The 21,883-nt window shown below is 38.7% G+C and overlaps 2 protein-coding genes across 2 annotated transcripts in view; one reads left to right on the top strand and one right to left on the bottom strand.

The window, feature by feature from the left end:
- The window catches only part of LOC307038593 (uncharacterized protein), a 16,362-nt gene extending 14,319 nt beyond the window's left edge, over positions 1-2,043 (bottom strand). The window contains exon 1 of the mRNA XM_079680105.1: positions 1,950-2,043. Coding sequence (XP_079536231.1) covers positions 1,950-2,025 — 76 coding nt within the window. The 5' untranslated portion in view covers positions 2,026-2,043. The remainder of the gene's footprint in view (positions 1-1,949) is intronic.
- The window catches only part of lrrc38b (leucine rich repeat containing 38b), a 25,671-nt gene extending 3,788 nt beyond the window's left edge, over positions 1-21,883 (top strand). Inside the window, exon 2 of the mRNA XM_079680104.1 lies at positions 15,476-21,883. Coding sequence (XP_079536230.1) covers positions 15,476-15,723 — 248 coding nt within the window. The 3' untranslated portion in view covers positions 15,724-21,883. The remainder of the gene's footprint in view (positions 1-15,475) is intronic.

Here is a 21,883-nt window from a genome sequence, read left to right as displayed (position 1 = left end):
CACACACACACACACACACACACACACACACACACACACACACACACACACACACACACACACTTTATTTTCTATAATTTATCATCTTCTTCAACCAATATATTTTTGCCGGGATATATTTTGCAAATAACTTTTTAGCAAGAGGAAAAAAATATATTTTTTCCCTCTGAGGCTCTTTGCTTTCAAAGCAATGCAAATCACCTCTGTGTGAGGTCAGAGAGGACAAAAAGATGTTTCACTGATCTGTAAATATCCACTAAAACTAGTTTATGTCTTCCTTCGCATGGCAGATTTGTTTTAATTTTCTTACTTTAAGACAATGAAAAGTGCCTCTCAATTAGCATATTGACAATAGAATATAGTGCACATCTTTTTCAACCCATGAATTGGCAGCTTTGACATATACTTCATGTATGCTCCATCACTATTTTGAGCACTGCACAAAAATCTGTTTTGTCGAACAGACTTCTGTTAAACAAATACAAAGTAGCAGGGAAGTTTACCGTGTAGCAAGTGATTCACAGGCACCCGTTTCCTTTGTCCCCTTTAAGTGCAAATGTACAAACACTGGCGCTTCATACACGCAGACGTCATACTGCCAGACCTGATTACCATAATGACTGAGCTCTCGATAACGGGAAAACATGCGATGACCTATTCCCTGCAAACTGTGTTGGAAGTGGTTACAAAATAACAGATGGACTCTCATTAGTTAATGAGGGTAACTTGATAATATTTTCAGTACACATTGCCTCCAACCACCATCATGAGTGTGGGTGTTTTAACTGAATATCTCATTCTTCATCAAGTAGATTAATTACAGACGCAGGAATTACTTTTGTATTGTAAATCAGGGTTATTTTTCCATCCGTGTGGGTGTTGCATCCTTATGTCTGATTCATCATACAACAAACCAGGCCACTAAATGACTGTTTAAACTATATATGAGTGTGGCCTCTCTAAAAGCCAAGAGCTCCACTATCATTCGAAACACATAAAGGTTAAAGCTACGGCAAAACAAACCACGCATTCCAAGTTCACATAGAATACGGCAAAATACAGCATCAACAGAATAATTTAATTCAATCTTCAAGTAATTAAAAGATTGTCAATCAAATATGACAAATGGGTACTGCTATTTTCAAAGTCTTCATCCTGTGGTTCCCTCCTGCGATGGCCTGCATAATGTAGCAGCTGCAGAGCCCGTGCTGAAAAACCCAATTCCCTTTCCATTTTTCACTTCCTGATTTCCCCTGTGATTTGAAGTTCACAAAGTAGCGTGCTCTTCTGTTTGCATAAGTTTGATTACTGCAGGTCAGCATGACGAGTGGGTGGAAGATGCTCTAAGACTCAGGACTTGCTTTTGGATGGAATAAAACAGATCTCTCTCCGCACGGCAGTCTCCTATGCGCAGCAGAAACACAAATTACCGTCCTTCCTTCTGCTCAGTTTTGGGTACCATTTGTACGTTTTAAGCCACCAATCATGTTCATAAATGTTTTAACGGATGGATGAGTGTAAACTAGATCCACTGCTGTCTCCAGTGCTCTTGGGTTAAGGATGAACAAAGGCCATGTATAATTTAGAGTGACACAGTTCTACGGCACATTGGCCAGGGTAATTGGAGCTAGAGCTGCCCACAGGCAGGACAACTCCCATGAGAGTTTGAGGCTGAAGCCCTCGCAGCATTGCTATCAACACTTGTCATGACCTGAACAGTTTTACCACAAAGTAGCAGTTCATGTGACAGGGTCGAAGTCTGAATTTTCCTTCACGGCCTATCAAGTTGCTCCCCAGAGACCTGTTACCAGTGCTTGAATTGGGCCGGTACTCACCGGTACGCAGTACCGGTGTTGCAGTATAAGTTGAGTCATGACAACTGGCGACATTCTATTATTTTCGTCCTAGGAATCCGGGGCGTGTACATTGAGGACCCATTGTTGACTTACCAGGAAAGAAACATCGTTTGTCGTTTACGTTCATCTTTTGCCATATCTGCCTTCCTAAGATCACTTTGCTGCACATTCAGTACTCGTATGTGAGGTTGTGGGTGAGAGGCCGATATCGTGACGCTTACAGGGAGGTATCGAACATTACAAAGTAGGTGACTGTGTGGATGCCTGTTCAAAACATTGCAAACTTCAATAAATCATTGAAATTATATATTTGTGTCCGACTTTCATTTGTTCATCGTTCTTAATGTGATGTATAGTAGCTTTGATAGCTGTCCATACCTTCAGACAGCCTAAAAGTAAAACACAAGTTGTTTATTCACAGCCCGAACGCTCATCGAGATGACTGGATCAGTCATGACAACTTGTGATCAGCTCCGATTAAATTGTGATATCAATTCTGTAGCTAACCTCCAGGGAGCACGTTTATTTTATGAAATACCTGTATCCCTCTCATCACAACAAGACTCTACAGTGTGCAGGAAAAACAATTACATACATGAAAATAACCTTGATGCATGGGAATTAAACACACAAACTATCTTCCGTGGCTATACTGATATGTCACAGTAACGGTAAACCACAGAAAAGTAAGTCCAGCGGGGCACAAGTTGAATACATATAATACGGTAGTTCTATTATGCCTTTAAGCCTATACGTTTAACCCATAAGAACCCGGACCCATTTCTACTTTTGGGGAAATTAAGGGGAACGTCATTTAGACTAAATAGACACATTTCTGACAAGTAACCCCCCTAGTGTCAAATATCTGGGCTTTAATGGTAAAGTAACTCTTATTTATAACTTAATTAGCAAGGATGATGTTTTGGTTTGCATTTGTTTGAACATACTATGAATTGAAGAATAAAGCATCTGTTAACTAAATATAATTGAATCAGCTAAATTAACTGACCAGACCATAATCATATTTCTAATTGTGCATATATGTCACTCCGGGTTTACTGTGAATGTTTAGAGTTAAAGTCCCGATGTGACACCATGTGTCACAGCAATATTTATGGCATTTGTTTCATATCAATTTCATCAAGAAATGTTTCCACAACGGGTTAAATGTAATCAGAATCAGAATACCTTTATTCGTCCCACAGAGGGGACATTTACATTTGTTACAGCAGAAAAGAGCCGAAGACAGCTTAATGTTTAACAAATGACATGTCATGTAAGCATGTTTATTCTTAAATGGCTTGAATATTAACTTTAGCAACAAAAAACCTTTCCAAATCTAGCTAGTTCTGTCACATGTTTTAGCCTGACACATGGACATCTTGGACATGTTGTTATGGGAAGACAAAAGCAAATGACAAGGACCATGACCCCAGACTGTTCAGTGTGTGTCACTTTGGGACTTCATGAGATAAAAAAGGCTAAAGCTGTATAAGGAACTTTCCAGAACATTAAAATTTCATGTGACACCCGTGTCTAAGCAATTCTGTCTGCCTTCCGTGTTCCTGTTGTTATTTACTTCCTCTCTGCCTTCTTCTGATGATTTATCTGTTAGTTTGTGTGTTTAATTCCCATGCATCAAGGTTATTTTCATGTATGTAATTGTTTTTCCTGCACAGTGTAGAGTCTTGTTGTGATGAGAGGGATACAGGTATTTCATAAAATAAACGTGCTCCCTGGAGGTTAGCTACAGAATTGATATCACAATTTAATCGGAGCTGATCACAAGTTGTCATGACTGATCCAGTCATCTCGATGAGCGTTCGGGCTGTGAATAAACAACTTGTGTTTTACTTTTAGGCTGTCTGAAGGTATGGACAGCTATCAAAGCTACTATACATCACATTAAGAACGATGAACAAATGAAAGTCGGACACAAATATATAATTTCAATGATTTATTGAAGTTTGCAATGTTTTGAACAGGCATCCACACAGTCACCTACTTTGTAATGTTCGATACCTCCCTGTAAGCGTCACGATATCGGCCTCTCACCCACAACCTCACATACGAGTACTGAATGTGCAGCAAAGTGATCTTAGGAAGGCAGATATGGCAAAAGATGAACGTAAACGACAAACGATGTTTCTTTCCTGGTAAGTCAACAATGGGTCCTCAATGTACACGCCCCGGATTCCTAGGACGAAAATAATAGAATGTCGCCAGTTGTCATGACTCAACTTATACTGTAACACCGGCACTTCTGATTTTTACCCATGTGGTACCGGCACTTCTGACAGCCGCCGGCAATATACGTATATATTGTAAACGCAACGCAGCGCAAATGTGGGTCTGACTGCCTCACAGAGGGTGACTGGCTGTCTACATGACGTGGCCTGCCGACATTGCCACTTTCATACAGATCATACTAATGCCCTCGATTGGTCTCTGTGTGTCATTCAAGCTCGGGAGGGTGTGTGTTGGTGTATGTGTGGCGCGAGCGAGCGAGAAAGCGCGCGCACCGGTTACGTGTATTGTTGTTAGCATCTGGTGCTAGCTAGCTGCGCTAACGGATATAAGGAGCTGTTTCAACAAGAAGGTGGAGGGAAAGTCCTTTGCTGTCAGACTGAGAGGCTGATAACTACAGCTCTGGTGAGGTAAATTACTCTCTGAGTCTTTAGATAGTTAACTTAGTTTAAGTTATCTCAGTGGGTCTCAAACGGTTCGGTCACCATTTATGTAAACACATATTTCCATTTGAGGGGGTAGTGATTAGTAAAATATGCATGAATAATACAAACAAAATGTTAACTAGGTGAAAAAAGGTAAGATAAACTTGTTGAGAGCTAAAACTAGTCTTTGCTGTTGCCTCAAAGAGGAGCAGGGGGGAGAGGAGGGAGACAGGAGAGGCCGATTCAGGAGCCCAGACACACTCACAACTATAAATGAACGAAAAACAAATAAATAAACAAGTTTCAATGTTTTTTCATATTGGATATTGTATGTTATTGGTTATGGCCATGTACTTATGATTTTATGATTATTTAAATGTATACATTTTTGTTTCATATGGGTGTAGTCTCTTTATTTCCCCCTCAAAATGCACCAGATTGATGCATTTAAGTCCAACATTTCAAAAAAAATCTTACCGGGGGAGCATGCCCCCGGACCCCCCTATAAGATCTGAGGCCCGGCCCCACTGTTCCCAAATAGATTTGCAATTTTTTTTTAAATAGTAACCCATCTCCATATGTTTCTTTTTGGGTAGTAGATTTAAACTAGAGGGCTATCACTTTGTGCAGCAACGCTGTTGACAAATAAATCCAGCAAAATGGCACAAAAAACTGGTAGTGGCCTCAGGGACGAGGAGTCATTTAACCAGCCAGTAGGAGTCAAGCTTTACTTTCTTTTATATCCATAAAGAAAAAATAAATCTGTTTACAGTTGTTTCATTATGGATGTTGAGAGGTATCCATATATCTCTTCATTTTTCTCTCAAATTGCACCAGATTGATGCATCTAACTTCAATATTTAAAAAAAATGTTCCCAGGGGAGCATGCCCCCGGACCTCCCTAGACTAGAGGGTGTCAGGTCCACTCCCCACTTATAAAAATAGCACTTTACCACTGCACCCGCTCTAATCTCAGATGCACCCTGAGTCATTTTGTTTAAGTACAGTGAGCCTTTCTAAAATATACAGTAAAGAGACAAACCCACCAGCATTATAGGATATACTATGACTTTGTGCCAAATACTTGTCGCTGATTTAGAGTACTGGCACCTTTTTTATTCCAATTCAAGCACTGCCTGTTACCACACGGCAGGAGCAACTCAAAATATGACCAAATGATCCTGCCGCACACAACACTATCTGCTATCTTTACTTGAGTATGTGATGAGAAAATATCCACTCCATTTCCACAGGCTGACAGCTTCTTTTATCTTGGCCTAAATTGACGTTTATTTAAAGTTGGGATGTGAGAGCGCTGGAAAGAGAGTGTGAATACACTGTAGGTGGACAGAATTACAGAGTGTGATAGCGTCAGCCGCAAGTACAGAAGCAGAATGTGCCAGTCAAAAATTAAAGGTAAAAAGCCACGGTTTATTTCACCAGCAACTGAAGATGATGGATACTTTCTGCATGTGCTGCAGCGCGAAGCATAAATCACCAAGACGTGCATATTTACCTGTTTCATTGTAATGAATAGCGATGGCAGATAAAGTGTTTATTATTCAGACGAAAAGGAATCTACTCATTGTATTCATACATCCCCTTCATTCAAAATCTCTAGTACCTGGGAGTTTTATGTGTAAATATGTGCTTTTGTGATGATACATCTTGAACATGCCCATGGTACAGTGATGTCAGTGAGTCTCCACGCAGAAGGAATTCCCTCCTGAATGATTCACCCTCGCCCCACTGTCACTTGAACGCTTGTCATTTTGTGCATTGACACATTCTGCTCCTCTCCCACTCCTACTCTGCCCCTCGTCTAGCATGAATCTCTCATCATAATTTTCCCTTCAGATTTCCTTCAGAAGAAGCTGCAGAATTCTCTGTAATTATGTCTACCTGGTTATTTTTACATCCACTGAGAATTGGACCTGAGCAGCACAATCTTCTCATTTAATAAAATAGAGAGGGGGGCAGGTTTTTGAGTCATTAGCACAACTGGATTAAAGGAGAAGATGTAGGCAGGAGATGTTACTCCTGCTGGTGTCTGAAGATTGTTCTGATGTTCACCTTTGGTGCAGAGATCAATCTGGACAGACAGTGTGGTGTTGAGGGAGGGAGGAGACACAAGCCTCCAATATCAGTGTGTCACAGTTAGGTAGATCAATCACGGCTGAGACAGCGGATAGACTATCCCCTCGTCTGGCTGTAATCCTAAATGTAATCCATCAACTGTCCGCGCCAGGAATGTAACAAAGCCGTGTTGCCAACATACCTGATAGTGCACCGGAATGATTTGTGTTACATAAGTTTACATCTTTGATAGTCGTTTTTGACTGATGCACAAGCAATTTTAATCGTTTGAAGTCTAAAAAACGAGTTAATTCTGATTGAGAAAGCTGTAGGCTCTTATTAAATCCATCCTTTTTTACATTAAAAATTAGGCACAATCATTAAAAACAGATTACATTTAATGTGTCGGCCTGCTCCGGCACGGGACTACAGTGATGTTTGGGCTCATCAAATATGATTCCTGGGTGCATCTTAAAAATGTACTGATGTATCAGTAAAGTGCCGTTTCTGAGACGGGAACAGTGGGCCACCTTGACCGATCTCATCTCACAGTGAAAGGACGATAAATCAGCGAGTGCTGCGCTCCATGTCTCGGTCACTTTCACATAGTTTTATTGTTCAGACATCATTTATATGGAGGACAGTGAACGCACCGTTTCGATTTCAAGGGTATAGTCCTACGATGAGCCTTCTTTTCCAGCTCATGACTAGGAATGAGACTGAATCATTAGGGTAGGTTTTATATGTTAAAGACCGATACTACAAATTAAACTAGCGGGTGTTCTCTTCCACATGTTCACCAATTACAATTACTAATTTTAATGTTAATTGATTGATTTATTGTTGATACTACTGAGGATCGGTCTGTCGTGACATGTTAATGGACTACATGACAGTTGAAGAACAATCAACTTAGCACTTTTATTATGAATGCCACTGAGTCACTTAAATTAAAGGGCCCCTATTATGCATTTTCCCTTTCCTGTACGGTCTTTTATAGGTTTTTGAGAATTACAATGGTTTGCAATGACTAAAAACCCAAAGTTCCCGCCAAAGGGAGTTTTGTTTCCCCCTGCCTGACAAGCCTCGTTTGGACTATTTGGTTTACTTCCATGACATAGTGACATTAATTAGACCCTCCAGAAAAACGCGATTCTGCGATGGTAGAATTAACCGCATAATCAGCAAAATGGCGCAGATTTTTAAAAGGCCCCATATTTATCAACAGGCCGCATAATCCCCGCATTTTTCCACACAAAGTTGAGGAAAAAAAAAGTTAACTCGTCTTGTGTGTGTGAGATTAAAATAGCCCAATTGCTTTTACAATAAATAAACATTGAATGTGTTTAATTGAATAGTAAAGGGGTTTAACGTTAGAGGCAGGTTGTGTGTGAGAGAGAATAAATAAGACAGCCCAATATTTAAAAAAATTGTTATTCTTTTCCCCCGCATATTTAGCATATTTCGCATATTTCGCAACTTTCCGCATATTTCGCAACTTCCCGCAATTTCACCGCATAAAATCACATAAAAACCTTGCATGTTTAATCGCATAATCAAGGATTTTAGCCCGCAAATCAAGGAATTTAGCCCGCATAATCAAGGATTTTTGCCCGCGTTTTTCTGGAGGGTAACAATTGCGCTTCTATTGGCTGGCACAATATATGTACACATGATTTAGTGACATCTCCAAGGGGGTGAAAAGAGGGCTTACTGCAAAGGCAGTATGAGAAAATAAAGATGTTTTGAACATGAAAGCATGTAAACATGTCTCAGTAGAGGCACAACATATAAATATGAACCTTAACATTTGCATTAAAGGCCCCTTTAAGATGAATAATAGTCGTGTTGTGTGTCAACTGTACAGTATGTTGTGTTATGTACCAAAGACACTTTACCATGTTATGCAAATATCATCGACTAAAAGTAATCTGAATCTGAAATTAAAGACTCATTGATTCAATGTGTTTTACTGACAATTTTGTCAACCTCAAAGAGCTAAATTACACACTTACACACATTGGCAATGTACTGTATGGAGAAAGAAACGTGTGAGCTTATATGTGGGTAGAGATGAAGCCTTGCAGTGTGGGAGGATACTTTTACTGATACTGCACATGTAAATGCACACACTTGGCAGTACATCCATTCTGGGTCTTTTCTGAACAGTCAGCACAATTTTCAGCATGCTTTGTCAAAATACAAATGTAAAACCATGTTCCTATTATTGGATGCAATAATTTCCGTCAACTAACATTATTTCTGAATTAAATCTGCATTTCAATGTGTCGTCAGATATGATAAGAATAAAACTCTAAAGTGTTCATATAAATCATTTTAATAATGCTTGTATATTTCAAATCCTAATGAACGTGTTTAAAATATGTCTGGATACAATGGCTTAATGTTTCCAAAGTGTTCAGTGACGATGGAAAAAGATATACGGAAATCAGTGATGGTGTGGAATTGGTTTCCATGCACGTCTGATTAACTCTTTACAGTATTAATTAGGTTTGTAACTGAACTCTTAAAGAGCTTGATAAAACTTATTGACCCTAATCCCTTAATAAAAGATACCGATTCTCACGTTTCCTTTTAACATTCAATTAGTAGACACAAGACATACCTGTATATACAAATACGCACACATGGAAAAACAAGACCTGTGGGGCAGAAAGCACATTACATTTAGTATAATTTTTTTTTAAATGCAACCAATAGACAACTAACCAAGTATTTGCAATGGAGATACAGTTGTTTTGATCTTATTTGATTTACATCCTGCAGTTTTCTTACTTGCGCTTGGTGTGGTACCTCTGAACTTTTTTGCAAGACTTTAATATGAACCATAATTACATTGCACAAAAGCATGTGGAGGATGCAGCGCAATGATTTCATTATAAAGGATTGTCTCTCCCCCTATTGAGCCCATAAGTTAAACTACCAAAACAATAAGTTCCAATTAGACTGGCTAACCACAAAGAGTGATTGATGGTCCTTGCATTGAACACATTTCCTTTAAATTCAAATGATGTGTTTTAACTTTCGAGTCATCAATACAATTTTGCCTTCAGTTAAGCTTAATAAAAACAGGAAAAAAATAACAGCATGCTGGAAAAGCTCCACAGAAAATAAATAGATTGGATCAGGATCACATCAAGTGAGTCACAGTAAACCCAGCGTCCAGACTGAGGCTCCAAGCTGATCAGCTGCCAATACCAACAATCCCGGTAGAGCCAAAGAAGAGCACAATGATTCATGGCATGATTAAACAGCAAGGCATGTCTACCATATGTTTTGTGAATCGGAGATCAACATACTGTACATTCAATGTTACTGCATGTGAGCGAACTGCTCAGTCTGGAAAACATACAATGTTTTAAAGAGGCTTACAAACAACTGTACAGCACATTTAGAGAAGGTTAATCTCATGTGTTTGTTTTAAATCTAATATTCTAAGAATTGTGTTGCATAACTAACCATATGGCTCTCACTTTAAAAGCGCCAGTTCATTTTCAATTTTGACTCAGCAGGGCTTTTAGGGAATAGGTTTTTTTATTTTGTTATTGTTTTCCATCATCTCTTTCCGCATCACTAAAAATCAGGTTGGACTTTATAAACTATAGTGTATTTTACTTCGTTATCATAGATTGTTGATTTATTGTGATGATTGTCATGTACAGTATCCGCAGTGACTGTAAAATTATGAAACATAAGTAGCAAGGAAAGGAACAACTATTATTCAGAAATAGACAGAATGTACTTGTTGGAGTTCAGTTTAAATGAAAAAGGATCCTAAAGACAAAGTCAAATGTAATTGGAGCGCCGTCTTGTCTAAAGACAAATTGATTTTATTTATATTCATAACACACTAATTACTTTAAAAAAGTAACCCATTCAATCTGATACTTTTTACTTTGCCTTGGAGACAGTCATGTCAGGTCTTGCCTGTTAATAATTATGATTATTAATATCATAGAGAATCACATATATTGCAATCAACAAATAGTTAGTGACAAGGGTAGAATGGGACATCAATTTTTTTCCTTTTTAATATATATATATTTTTTATAATTTTCATAACATTCTTGATATATAAGCACAAACAAAACAAATCCTACACTTCAGCTGTCTGAAATGTACATTCAAATATATTTGCATATATTTGTCACCTATTTGAATACACATTTCCATTGTGTTTACCCCACAACAAAATCCCCAGAATGTGCAGGGAGAGATAATGGCTTTCCACTAGAGCTTAACTGTTGCAGTTAAGGAGCACAATTACACAATAGGACACACAGGCTTATTACACTGCCTGACAAAAGGGAGGATTAGTGAACAGCTGTGGTACTTGGCCAAAAGTGGAATCTTTAAAAAAAACAAACACTATAATTAAAGTTTCCCAGCATTACAGGCTTGTCTGTGGCAAGATGTGCACATCTCTCACTGAGCAAGGAGGTCCAGATGTAGTGCATGTGACCTCAGATTAGTGAGGCAGGAACTAAAGTGAAACCAAAGTGCATCCTATTTGTGTTGGCCGTGGGCAGCTTTATGTCAAACAAAAGGCTGTTAACAAACATAGCTTAGCCTACAAAAGCCTAGCAATGTCTTTAAACATACTTACACCAAGTCAATATTTCTATTTTTGACACTTGTATCCTCACTTCGCATAGGACTGCAGCTACTGTATGAGCTATTCTGGTATCTTCAAGTTAATTAATCACTACAAATACTGCATTTCACAAAATAAATAAGACATTTGTGCACAATTTAAATTCAGCTTGTATAACTACACTTACCTACATTTAACTATTAGAAATAAGGGATCTAAGAAAAATGTGTACCCTGATGAGGGTAGCTTAATACTCACAACATATATGAGTTAGAGTTGGGGGGAAAACAACCATTATGATTTCAGTATATGATGGAATCTTCAAATTCCTCTTTTTATCTGGTCTAAACATCCAACATATTCAATTTACTCTCATTATAGTGCAGTTATGTGCAGCAAATCCACAAGTGAAGACCAATAAAAGTATATATAATTTAGAATGTATTTCTAAAAATGTTTGTTCTCATAAAGCACATAAGCATCTCATTTGGATGACAGTTATAAGTAAAAAAAAAACATACAGTTGATCAATGTCAGCTTTATAAATGGGTAAGCTAATATAATACAATATTCAAAGTGTATTAAAGAGTAAAGGCATCATGAGATTTGCTGTGTGCAGATAGCAGCTACATGTAAAATCAAAGGAATTATTTCATTTTCCAAACCGTGTAAAAGCGATGCAAATGGTTTTTTCACAACAAGTCCTCCAACTCATACGACCAAATAGGTCGATTGTTCAAGCGCTTATTACGACCTATAATCACGTTTTAAAGTTTTCGACCTCTAGTGCTCCCGTTGAATGCAAACGCTCCGGTGGGTCGTATATTTACAAATAACCCTCTCTGTAAAATCCTAAATTGTAGGATAGTTTGGCCATTAAAATGCTTTTTGATTAGATTTCTAGCGAGAAGTGTATATTGTACTTTTATAATCTACGTCCAGTGGATGTGTAGGATCTATAGTTTGATAGATATTACGAAGATGATTTGAGGTCTCACCAGGAGAACGTGTGACGGCCATGTCAAGTTAGCGTCAACCCTCACGGGGTGAAAACAGTATTTCCGATCTTGAAGTTTTCATAATAAAACCGTATTCCCCTCACTGTCAAATGATTTAACAGTGATATCTGCCGTACTCATCCACTAAAACACATCAGTTTATTTATTGTTAATTACACAACATTAATTGGTTTAAATTGTGTGTGCCACCGAAACTTAATACGTGACGTGGATCATAAATATATCAGCAATCTCTTCACACAATACGTCTCCTTGCAGTATCAATAGTAATTCGGCTGACTTTTATATTTGATCCAATTGGTAGATAGGTAAAAAATAAAAAAGTTTTATTTCAATTTCATAACAAAACAATTTCCCGAATTTGGATCAACAAAGTACATCCTATTATCTTATCTTAACAGAACTATGCCTATATTGCATACAGCGTCCATAAACTATGGAGCCGGGGCTGCGGGGGGAGGAGCGAGGGGGCGGGTCAAGTGTCATTGCCTCACAACTAAAATCCCACCTCAGCTCCAATGACCTCTTTGAGCCATTTCAATCCGGTTTCCGATCAAAACACAGCACAGAAACAGCTCTTCTGAAAATCACAAACAACCTCCTCCTCTCCTCTGACTCAAGCGACCTGAATATCCTCATCCTCCTCGACCTCACCGCAGCATTCGACACCATCAACCACACCATCCTGCTGTCCCTCCTCGAATCATCACTCAACATCACTGACACTGCACTCTCCTGGCGGAAATCCTACCTCACCGACAGACATCAGTTTATCAACATCAACAACTGCACCTCCTCCACTGCTCCTCTGTCCCAAGGCGTCCCCCAGGATTCGGTGCTTGGCCCCCTCCTCTTCATCCTTTACATGGTCCCCCTTGGCAAAATAATTTGTCGCCGCAACCTTCAATTTCACTGCTACGCCGATGACATCCAACTTTATATCTCAACAAAAACCATCACCCCCACAACACACTCCACTCTCACCAACTGTCTCTCAGAAATAAAAGCATGGATGCAAACAAACTATCTCCAACTGAACAGTGTCAAATCCGACATCATCATCATCGGCCCCCCATCCCGTATCAAAGACATCCAGAATTTCAACTTCACCATTGACAGCCACACTCTATCTCCCCCCCCTCACATCCGCAACCTCGGAGTCATTTTCGACAGTCAGCTCAAATTCAACCACCACATAAATCACATCACCAGGACCGCCTTTTTCCACCTCAAAAACATTGCCCGTCTCTGCCCATCACTCTCCTCCTCTGCTGCTGAAACCCTGATTCATGCATTCATCACTTCACGACTCGACTACTGCAATAGAATCCTCTATGGCATACCATCCAACCTCCTCAATAAACTCCAACATATCCAGAACTCTGCTGCCCGCCTCCTCACCCACACCCGCTCCCAAGACCACATCACTCCCATCCTCCAGAACCTCCACTGGCTCCCCGTCCGTCAAAGAATCCACTTCAAAGTCCTCCTCATAACTTACAAAGCCCTCAACAACCAGGCCCCCCCCTACCTCACAGACCTGCTGCACCACCACACCCCTTCCCGCTGCCTCCGCTCATCAGAAGCCAACTTCCTATCCATCCCCATCCGCACCAATCACCGGACCTGGGGGGACAGAGCCTTCTCCGTCGCTGCCCCCTCCCTCTGGAACTCACTCCCACAACCCATCAGAGACTGCACCGACCTCACCACCTTCAAAAAACTCACAAAAACTCACCTCTTCAATCTGGCTTTAAATGTGTGATTGTTTTTGTATTATTTGACTTTAACTTTAACTATATATTTATTTGTTGTTCCTTTCTTCTCTTTTCTTTCTTTCTTCACTATTATCTGTAAAGCGTCTTTGAGCACCTGTAAAAGCGCTAACAAATTAAATCTATTATTATTATTATTATTATTATTTTTAAGGTGGAACTAGATTACAGCCCTCTCTTCACTTGATTAGGACTGCTCCCTCTGCTGTAATTAATGTAAATTACAGTAAAAACCAGAGGTTTATGTGAAATCTTCTTTTTTTGAAATAATGGTTTTTGTGTGCAATTAGGCTATAGGTTTTAATTCTGTATTTGTGCACCAGCTAAAATCTTGCCTAGGGTAGGAAATTGTTCAGGCCCTGGTCTTCGACCATCCTAAACTCCCAAAAAACTATTTGTTTCTCCGAATCGAAGGTTAAAAACACAAAAGCATTGTTCACAATTTAAACCAATCAATGTTGTGTAATTAACAAGGATAAACTGATGTTTTTTAGTTGATGAGTAATGCAGATATCACTGTGTAATCATTTGACCACGAGGGGAATACCCCGTGAGGGTTGACGCCAACTTTACATGGACGCTGCCGTCAATATAAATGAATAGGGGGAAAGACGAAGCATATACACGTTCTCCATGGCGAGACCTCAAATCATCTTCTAAAAGTACAATATACACTTCTCACTAGAAATCTAACCAAAAAGCATTTTAATGGCCAAACTATCCTACAATTTACGATTTTCCAGAGAGGGTTATTTGTGAATAAACGACCCTCCGGAGCGTTTGCAATCAGCGGGAGCATATTCTTTCTTACACGACCACTAGAGGTGCTACACTTTGGTCGTAATAAGCTGCTGAACAATCAACCTATTTAGTCGTTTTTTGTAGGAGGACAGGCTGTTTTGTCAGATCAGATGCAGAAATAAACAGTCTTCAACAATAACAAATGAATAGTTCCAAGTTTTTTTGCTATAGCAGATACACGGTTAACAGTAGAGTAGATAAACAGTATCTCTGTGTTTCTGACTGACTTATTTCCACAGAACCTGCAGTGGATGGGTGTACGGTGTAACTTCATCTCATAAGTAAAGACTTCTGATTGACCTTCCAGTTATTAAATCAGCTCCCACTCTTAGGAAAATGAAGCAGCATTGCTCTCTTGAATTGTCATCTTCCACAACAGCACACTTTCGGAATCAAATACGCACTCTATATCTGATCAGGTTTGAAAAATGTCTCTAATGGGCAAATATGCATCACTTTACATCTGTGGGGAAATAAAAGCATTTGTGGTGTACACACAGCACATGTAGCCACACGTTGTGCCTATTGTTTTCTATGATGTCATCTCTGAGTGGCTGCCATATGAATATATTCATCTAAACGTCCTTAAATATGACATCATTCACTGCCACTCGGCATGTCCAGTAAATCTGTCTAATCCAATTTGCTGTTTCAAATGCAGGGGTGGAAGGTATGGAGTGCTCCCTCCCCATGGACGGCAGACGTGTTTCCCTGACCCAGCTCTCCAAGGAAAGCTTCCGTGAGTGCCAGGCCACACTGACTCTCACAGACCTGCTCATCATCATTTTCTCTGGCATCTCTGTGTCTGTGGTGGCCATCATGACAAGCTTCTTCCTGGCTTCAACTGTTCATTGCTTCCAGCGCTGGAGTAAAGGCACCAAGGGGGATGAGGAGGAGAGTGAGGAGTGAGAAGGGTTTGACTTTAAGGGCCTGCATGGTCATGGTACTTTAAACAAAAAGGGGACACCTCAGACAGTGCGTGCTACATGTGACAAGTTTTATGCTGCCTCCTGTCTGGTATACACTAAGGACTGTTTACCGGTAGGATCTTGCCCTGATGCGGTTGGTTTCTTTGCACATGAAATATGGTAACAAAAGACATTCCCAAGGAATGAGCCAAAGTCCCAATAAAAAAAGAGTGAGTGCCCTGCTGCACTTGCAAAATTATATAATAGAGATCGTATTTTTGGCTGTGAGAGCCTCTGGTCATATTTTATGGCTATTGGCTCTTGGCTCAATGTTGTAGAAAGTACATAAATATAGTGAGGTTAACACCATTATAATAAAAGAGTAAAGATTTAAGAAAAATACTTGTTTGCTGCAGTGCTGTCACGTTAGTATATGAGAATAAGATAACTTCTAAACCTGTATTCATATTACATTTAAAGTGACACCAAGCTTTGGGTAACTTCTCAGATGATTTTCATTGGGCAGAATACCTGATCCCATAAAACAAAGGATGTCAAACCGACCAAGGACCTCAGTAATTACCTGCCTATAACAAGATATGCCGGCATATCCTGCCATTTACAATGTCTGTCTTGGACAGCCTAACTCACATTCAAAAGTGGTTCACAAGCCACTTTGTTGGGCAGATACTGTTGTTTATTCTGCATGTAAAATGAGATGGTGGCAAAGGTGTCATTCAAACGGGAAAGGATTTGGAAAATGGCGAGATGGTATTGTACAGTAGGTAGCCGATGTGCTGTATGCAGGAAGTGTTTCCAGTTGGTCAACGCAATCTTTCTGCAGTGTATTCCTTATATATCTACAAACTGATGTACAAAAGAAAACAACATAAGCTCTACATCAAGATAATTAACTGTATGTTCCTAGATTGATAACTGTGTAGAAAGATAACAGTATAATCTTGAAAATTATGGGAGATATTTTAAAATAGAATCTACGTATAACTATTGTGTCAATTAACGCACTTTATTTGGTGAACCTAATATTGGCAAGCCCCTAATTACACTATGTAGACTGGTTTTGTCTCCATCTGCCAAAGACTAGGTTTAGGTAAAGGAGAGACTGCATTAAAAATACTTTGTTGTGGATGGTGTGCTATTTAGTCAGGTAGGGATAGCTCTTTAACAGAAAGCAGCACTATAGCCAAATCACACTTTGTATACACATATTATACTCAAACAGTAATGGTCTCCAAAGATTAGCAATTAGCCATCTGTCTTACTTTGCTTCAAACATAGGCTAGCAGTCTTTAACTCTTATTATAACAATCACTTCAGAACAAAATGTTTATTTACTTTTAAATGGTGGCGTGTGAGAGGTTTGTCTCTTCAGGAATAAATAGACACCTTTTTTTGTGATTTTGTTTTAAGATATTCAGAACTAATAAATCATGTACTATCAGTTAGCATCTGTTCTTGTCGAAAGATCTTGCAGTAAAGCTAATGATTTGATATCTTGGAAAAGTATCTTACTTTATCAGCATATGGATTCACAATAATGAAAGTAAAGTACAATTTCAATTAAATAAAGCAGCACCCTGAATATTATGGGCTTCTGTTTGTTTTTACGTTCTGTATGTTCAAATCCTCTTCCATTAGGAATGCTAAAAGTTAGAGTATTTTTTCCCTAAAGCTAAGGTATGTTGCATTGCTTCTTGTAAGGCATGAATAATTCAGCGAAGTTGAGACATGAAGTAGAAAGAATGCCAAGCTCCTTAATGCGAACAAGGAGATGAAAAAGACCTGTGAGCAAAAAGGGTTGTCATTTCTGTGTGCTTAACATAGGGTACAAATAAATTCCAAATGTCTCACTTAAGAAAAAGCCATGTGAAGCACATTAAGCAGAACTGACAAAATGGAAATATGGCCTTATTTGTTTTTGGTATTTATCAGTAATAAAAGCACAATGGTTTCATAGGAAATAATGTTATTCTACACCCGTTTAAAGGAGGTGTCACATCACATATTGTGACCATCCTGTATTGTCTTCATTAATGTGTATAGTCCCACATTGAGTTGAAAATACTTCATCTCAGGTGTAAGATGTGTATTGTGTGGATGTCATGTTTTTGCCAAAATTCTAATGGCTGATTAAAATTGTAAATTCATTTGTATTCGATGACAAACATTAAAGGCAAATTCCATTGCCAGTTGATATTCATTTTCAACAGTTAATTGACCTTTTCTGAATGCCTTTCCTGAACAGCATCTTGTTAAGATTCACATTTGGTATCTGCTCTTATGTAATGTAGCATGCCATGCTAACTAGCTTACTGCCTATAGGGCTAACATTAACCATGTGATAGGCTACTTCAAAAGGCAATTGGCACATTTTAGGCTTAAGCTACTTCATTATTTGATGGGGTTACAGGTTACATTGTTGAAATAGTTATTCAGAACTGATACTTCAATGGTGGAGCCAATGATGCTAATGTGGAAGACTTAAGAGTAATGATAGTGGCTCAGCCCTACCGTTTGTTTGTTTGGGGGGGATTTGACAGCATCTCCAGACAAACCAGTCTCACGGCATTTCGTGTTATAGTCACGGCATTTCGTGTTATAGTCACGAAACAAATTTAATCTATTGATTCGTGTTCACCAACACGATTTTCCAATTTTTTTCGTGTCACACAGAATGATTTTAAAAGCAATGTATTTCTATTGGTAGTATGTTTCGTCCACGTCTTTTTGTCCAGTCGGGTCTTGGAAGACCGGAAACTGTGTGGTTCATAAAAACATTTTCTTACTCAATATCAAACCACGATTATTGTTTTTATTTTAAATTGTATAATGTCGGACTTTTTATGCCGTCCGCAAGGAAAATAAATTAGGCTCAGAGCCTCAGAATACTGAAATCTGTATTTTAAAAATCTTTTTTTTCTTCTAATTTGTTATTATTTGGTACAGGCACGAAACATACTACCAATAGAAATACATTGGTTCTAAAATTGTTCTGTGTCAGAATACTGAAATCTGTATTTTTTAAAATCTTTTTTTTCTTCTAATTTGTTATTATTTACATTGCTTTTAAAATCGTTCGGTGCGACACGAAAAAAGTGGGGAAATCGTGTTGGTGAACACGAGTCACATTTTGTGGCTACAGTGTAATACGAAATGCCGTGAGACTGGGTTGCTCCAGAGTAACTGCATTAGATATTATGAAATTTGTAAAACTTAACAATCCTCCTCAAATCCCTTTTATTATAAAAGTGAAGAAGAGGCTATTGAAACAAGCTAACAATAAAGGAATGGCATAAATCGAACCATTGCATTGTTCGTTGAAGCTTTTCCTGTCTAGTTAGAATCAACTCAGTGCTTGTGTAAGAACAAAAAACATTATACTTACATTTAAATGTTTGATAAAGTAGGCCTGCTAAAGGGCAATCTCTACCTAAGTAATGCATAAGCAATGCTGCTCAATTGTACACATGTCTTTTACACGCCAACAACTGGTTAGCATGCTAACAATGGGACATGCAGCTTTAGCTTCAGTACTGCAGCATGACATCATGCAAGTAGCAACTAACTACAGGTTTTAGATCTTTGCAAGTGATTCTGGTTTTCAGATACGAACAACAAAATCACGTGGCCTAATTTTATTAGGGCTAACAAGTTACACCTGATCATCACTTTAGCTTTCGAAATCCATAGTTCTTAGCTAGAAATGGGAAGCCTGCATGCTTCTGTGTACTTCTGCACGCAAATCTCTACAAACCCAATGGTTAATCTGCCATTGGTATCCCTATAAAACTGTGAAATGTGACAATGGGAAGCTTTATAACCTGTAACAGGAGTATAGGAGTGCAAGCATATTGAATGGCCATCAGATTAAATACAGTCCTAAATAGGATGCCAATTCAACCCAGTCTCACGGCATTTCGTGTAATAGTCACAAAATAAATGCAATCGTGTTCACCAACGCGATTTTCCCATTTTTTTTGTGTCACACAGAACGATTTTAAAAGCGATGTATTTCTATTGGTAGTATGTTTCGTGCCTGCACCACATCTTCATACATGCCAACCTTTCCAAGTCCAAAAGAGGTAGGTTTAAGCGCGGCAAATGTTCACGCCCAAATTAGGTAATCAGGAGAAATGGAACCCCAGTAATTAAATGTATAAACCATATATTTAACATATATTGCATCATTTTATGCATTTTTCAGAAAAAGTGGTAGTTTGGTAAACAGTGACATCAACGACATATTTGGTCAGTAAAATGCCCGAAAAGTAAAAGAATGGGAGATAAATATCCCAAAGTCTCCACATTTTATTATATTTTGAATGTGTTTCTGGTCCTCTTTCAGTTGAGACAGTGTAGATGAAGGATGTGTCAGGATGTAGAACTCTTGTGTGAACATTGGATAAAGCCAGGTTCATATTCTTGTTTCATGTTGTTGACATATTAGAGTCAAAGGTTTGCACAGAGCGAAATATCTTTGTGTTGCGCCATAAATCAGAAAATACTGCATTAAAAAAGTCATTTCCTGCATTTTTCTACTGATAAAGTGTGATATAAATAATGTACAGGCTTTCAGATTGCTGTAGTTCACTAAACTGAGATATTAACGACATGTTTGGTGTTGAAAATGTCAGAAAAAGTGAAAGAATGGAAGATAAATATCCCCAAATCTCAAAATTGTATTATATTTTTTGTGTTTGTGGTCCTCTTTCAGTTGAGACACTAGGATGCTTCCGGAAAAGACCAAACACTGGATGTCTTTCAGTCGCCAACATGTGTTTTCGAGACACTGATATTGATGGGGAAACCCTGCATGACTCAAATGCCTCGTCTCTGTTCCCTCACTTTGTGAGTGATTACCCATCATCAGCCCTGGGGTTAACGCTGCCTTTCCTCGTTACCCCCGGTCTGCATGTTGTTTCTCTTTCAGAAACACAGATGACTGTTTGTATAATGGAATCACAGACGCGCTGCAAACGATGTCCGCCAAAAGTCGAGTCCAGTGTCTATGGAGTGTCATTTTTATTTGTTATAGTTTGGGAAGATCGAAAATCGGTAGGGAAAGTCAGCTGTCGGTAGGCGGTGGAAACACGTCAAAAGCGGTAGACTACTGCCCAAATCGGTAGGGTTGGCAGGTATGCATCTTTTTGTACGGTTGGGTTTTGGAAGACCTGTGTGGTTCATAAAAACATTTTCTTACTCAATATCAAGCCACAATTACAGGCAGGAAACATACTACCAATAGCAATACATTGCTTCTAAAATCGTTCTGTGTCAGAATATTGAAATCAGTATTTTTTAAAATCTTTTTTTCCTTCTAATTTGTTATTATTTATTTTGCTTTTAAAATCGTTCTGTGTGACACGAAAAAAATGTGGAAATATTTTTCATAGAGATACTATAGACAGCAAATGTCACACACATGTAGAGAGGAAGAAGCTATCGAGGGGACATTTAGGATCATCTCCTGACAAAAAGTATGAAACCATTCTGATGCTGTTGGCACGAGTGGAAGCAGGTTCTCATGGATCAATAGTTTGAGTGGGTTTCAAAAGCGACTTCTGATATCTGAAGGTGCAGACTTTAGTCAAAGAATCAGAGGAGAGTTTTTATACATATCATTATAATTTCCAACTACTGTGTAGTTACTGTTTATTAACAAATTATGATGTTAGCTTAGCTGTTAGCTTGAAGCATACGCATGACAATTTCTTTCGTCTTTCTACTTTTATTGAGTAAGAAATATCAGCCCATTAGAGCATGCACTATTGAGTTACCAACATTATTGCATTCAGATTCATGTCTATTTTTCTATTAAACCTTTCAGAATGAAGTATTTATTTACTCTGTCAGTCCCTAAAGTCATGTTCTGGCATTGTGCACCTGGTAAGCAGAGACAGAGAGAGTAGCTGCTTGCGTAGAATTTGTCTTGACATTGCTCAGAATACCAAAATCCATGTGTTGTCCGATACATGTCAGAATGGCTCAAATCTAAATGAAGTGACAGCGAAGAGTGTGATGTTGTTGCTGCAGCTGAATGCATTTCCAAATGTCAAACAGACTTTATGTGTAGCTGTATATTGATGTTTGGAGAAAAAAAAAAAAAGAAGAAAAACCCCAATAAAATATGTTTTCTGTCC

This window comes from Notothenia rossii, assembly GCF_949606895.1.
Source record: "Notothenia rossii genome assembly, chromosome: 5".
Taxonomy (NCBI): domain Eukaryota; kingdom Metazoa; phylum Chordata; class Actinopteri; order Perciformes; family Nototheniidae; genus Notothenia; species Notothenia rossii.
Note: the sequence above shows the minus strand (reverse complement) of the source record. Positions and strands in the feature narration are given on the sequence as shown.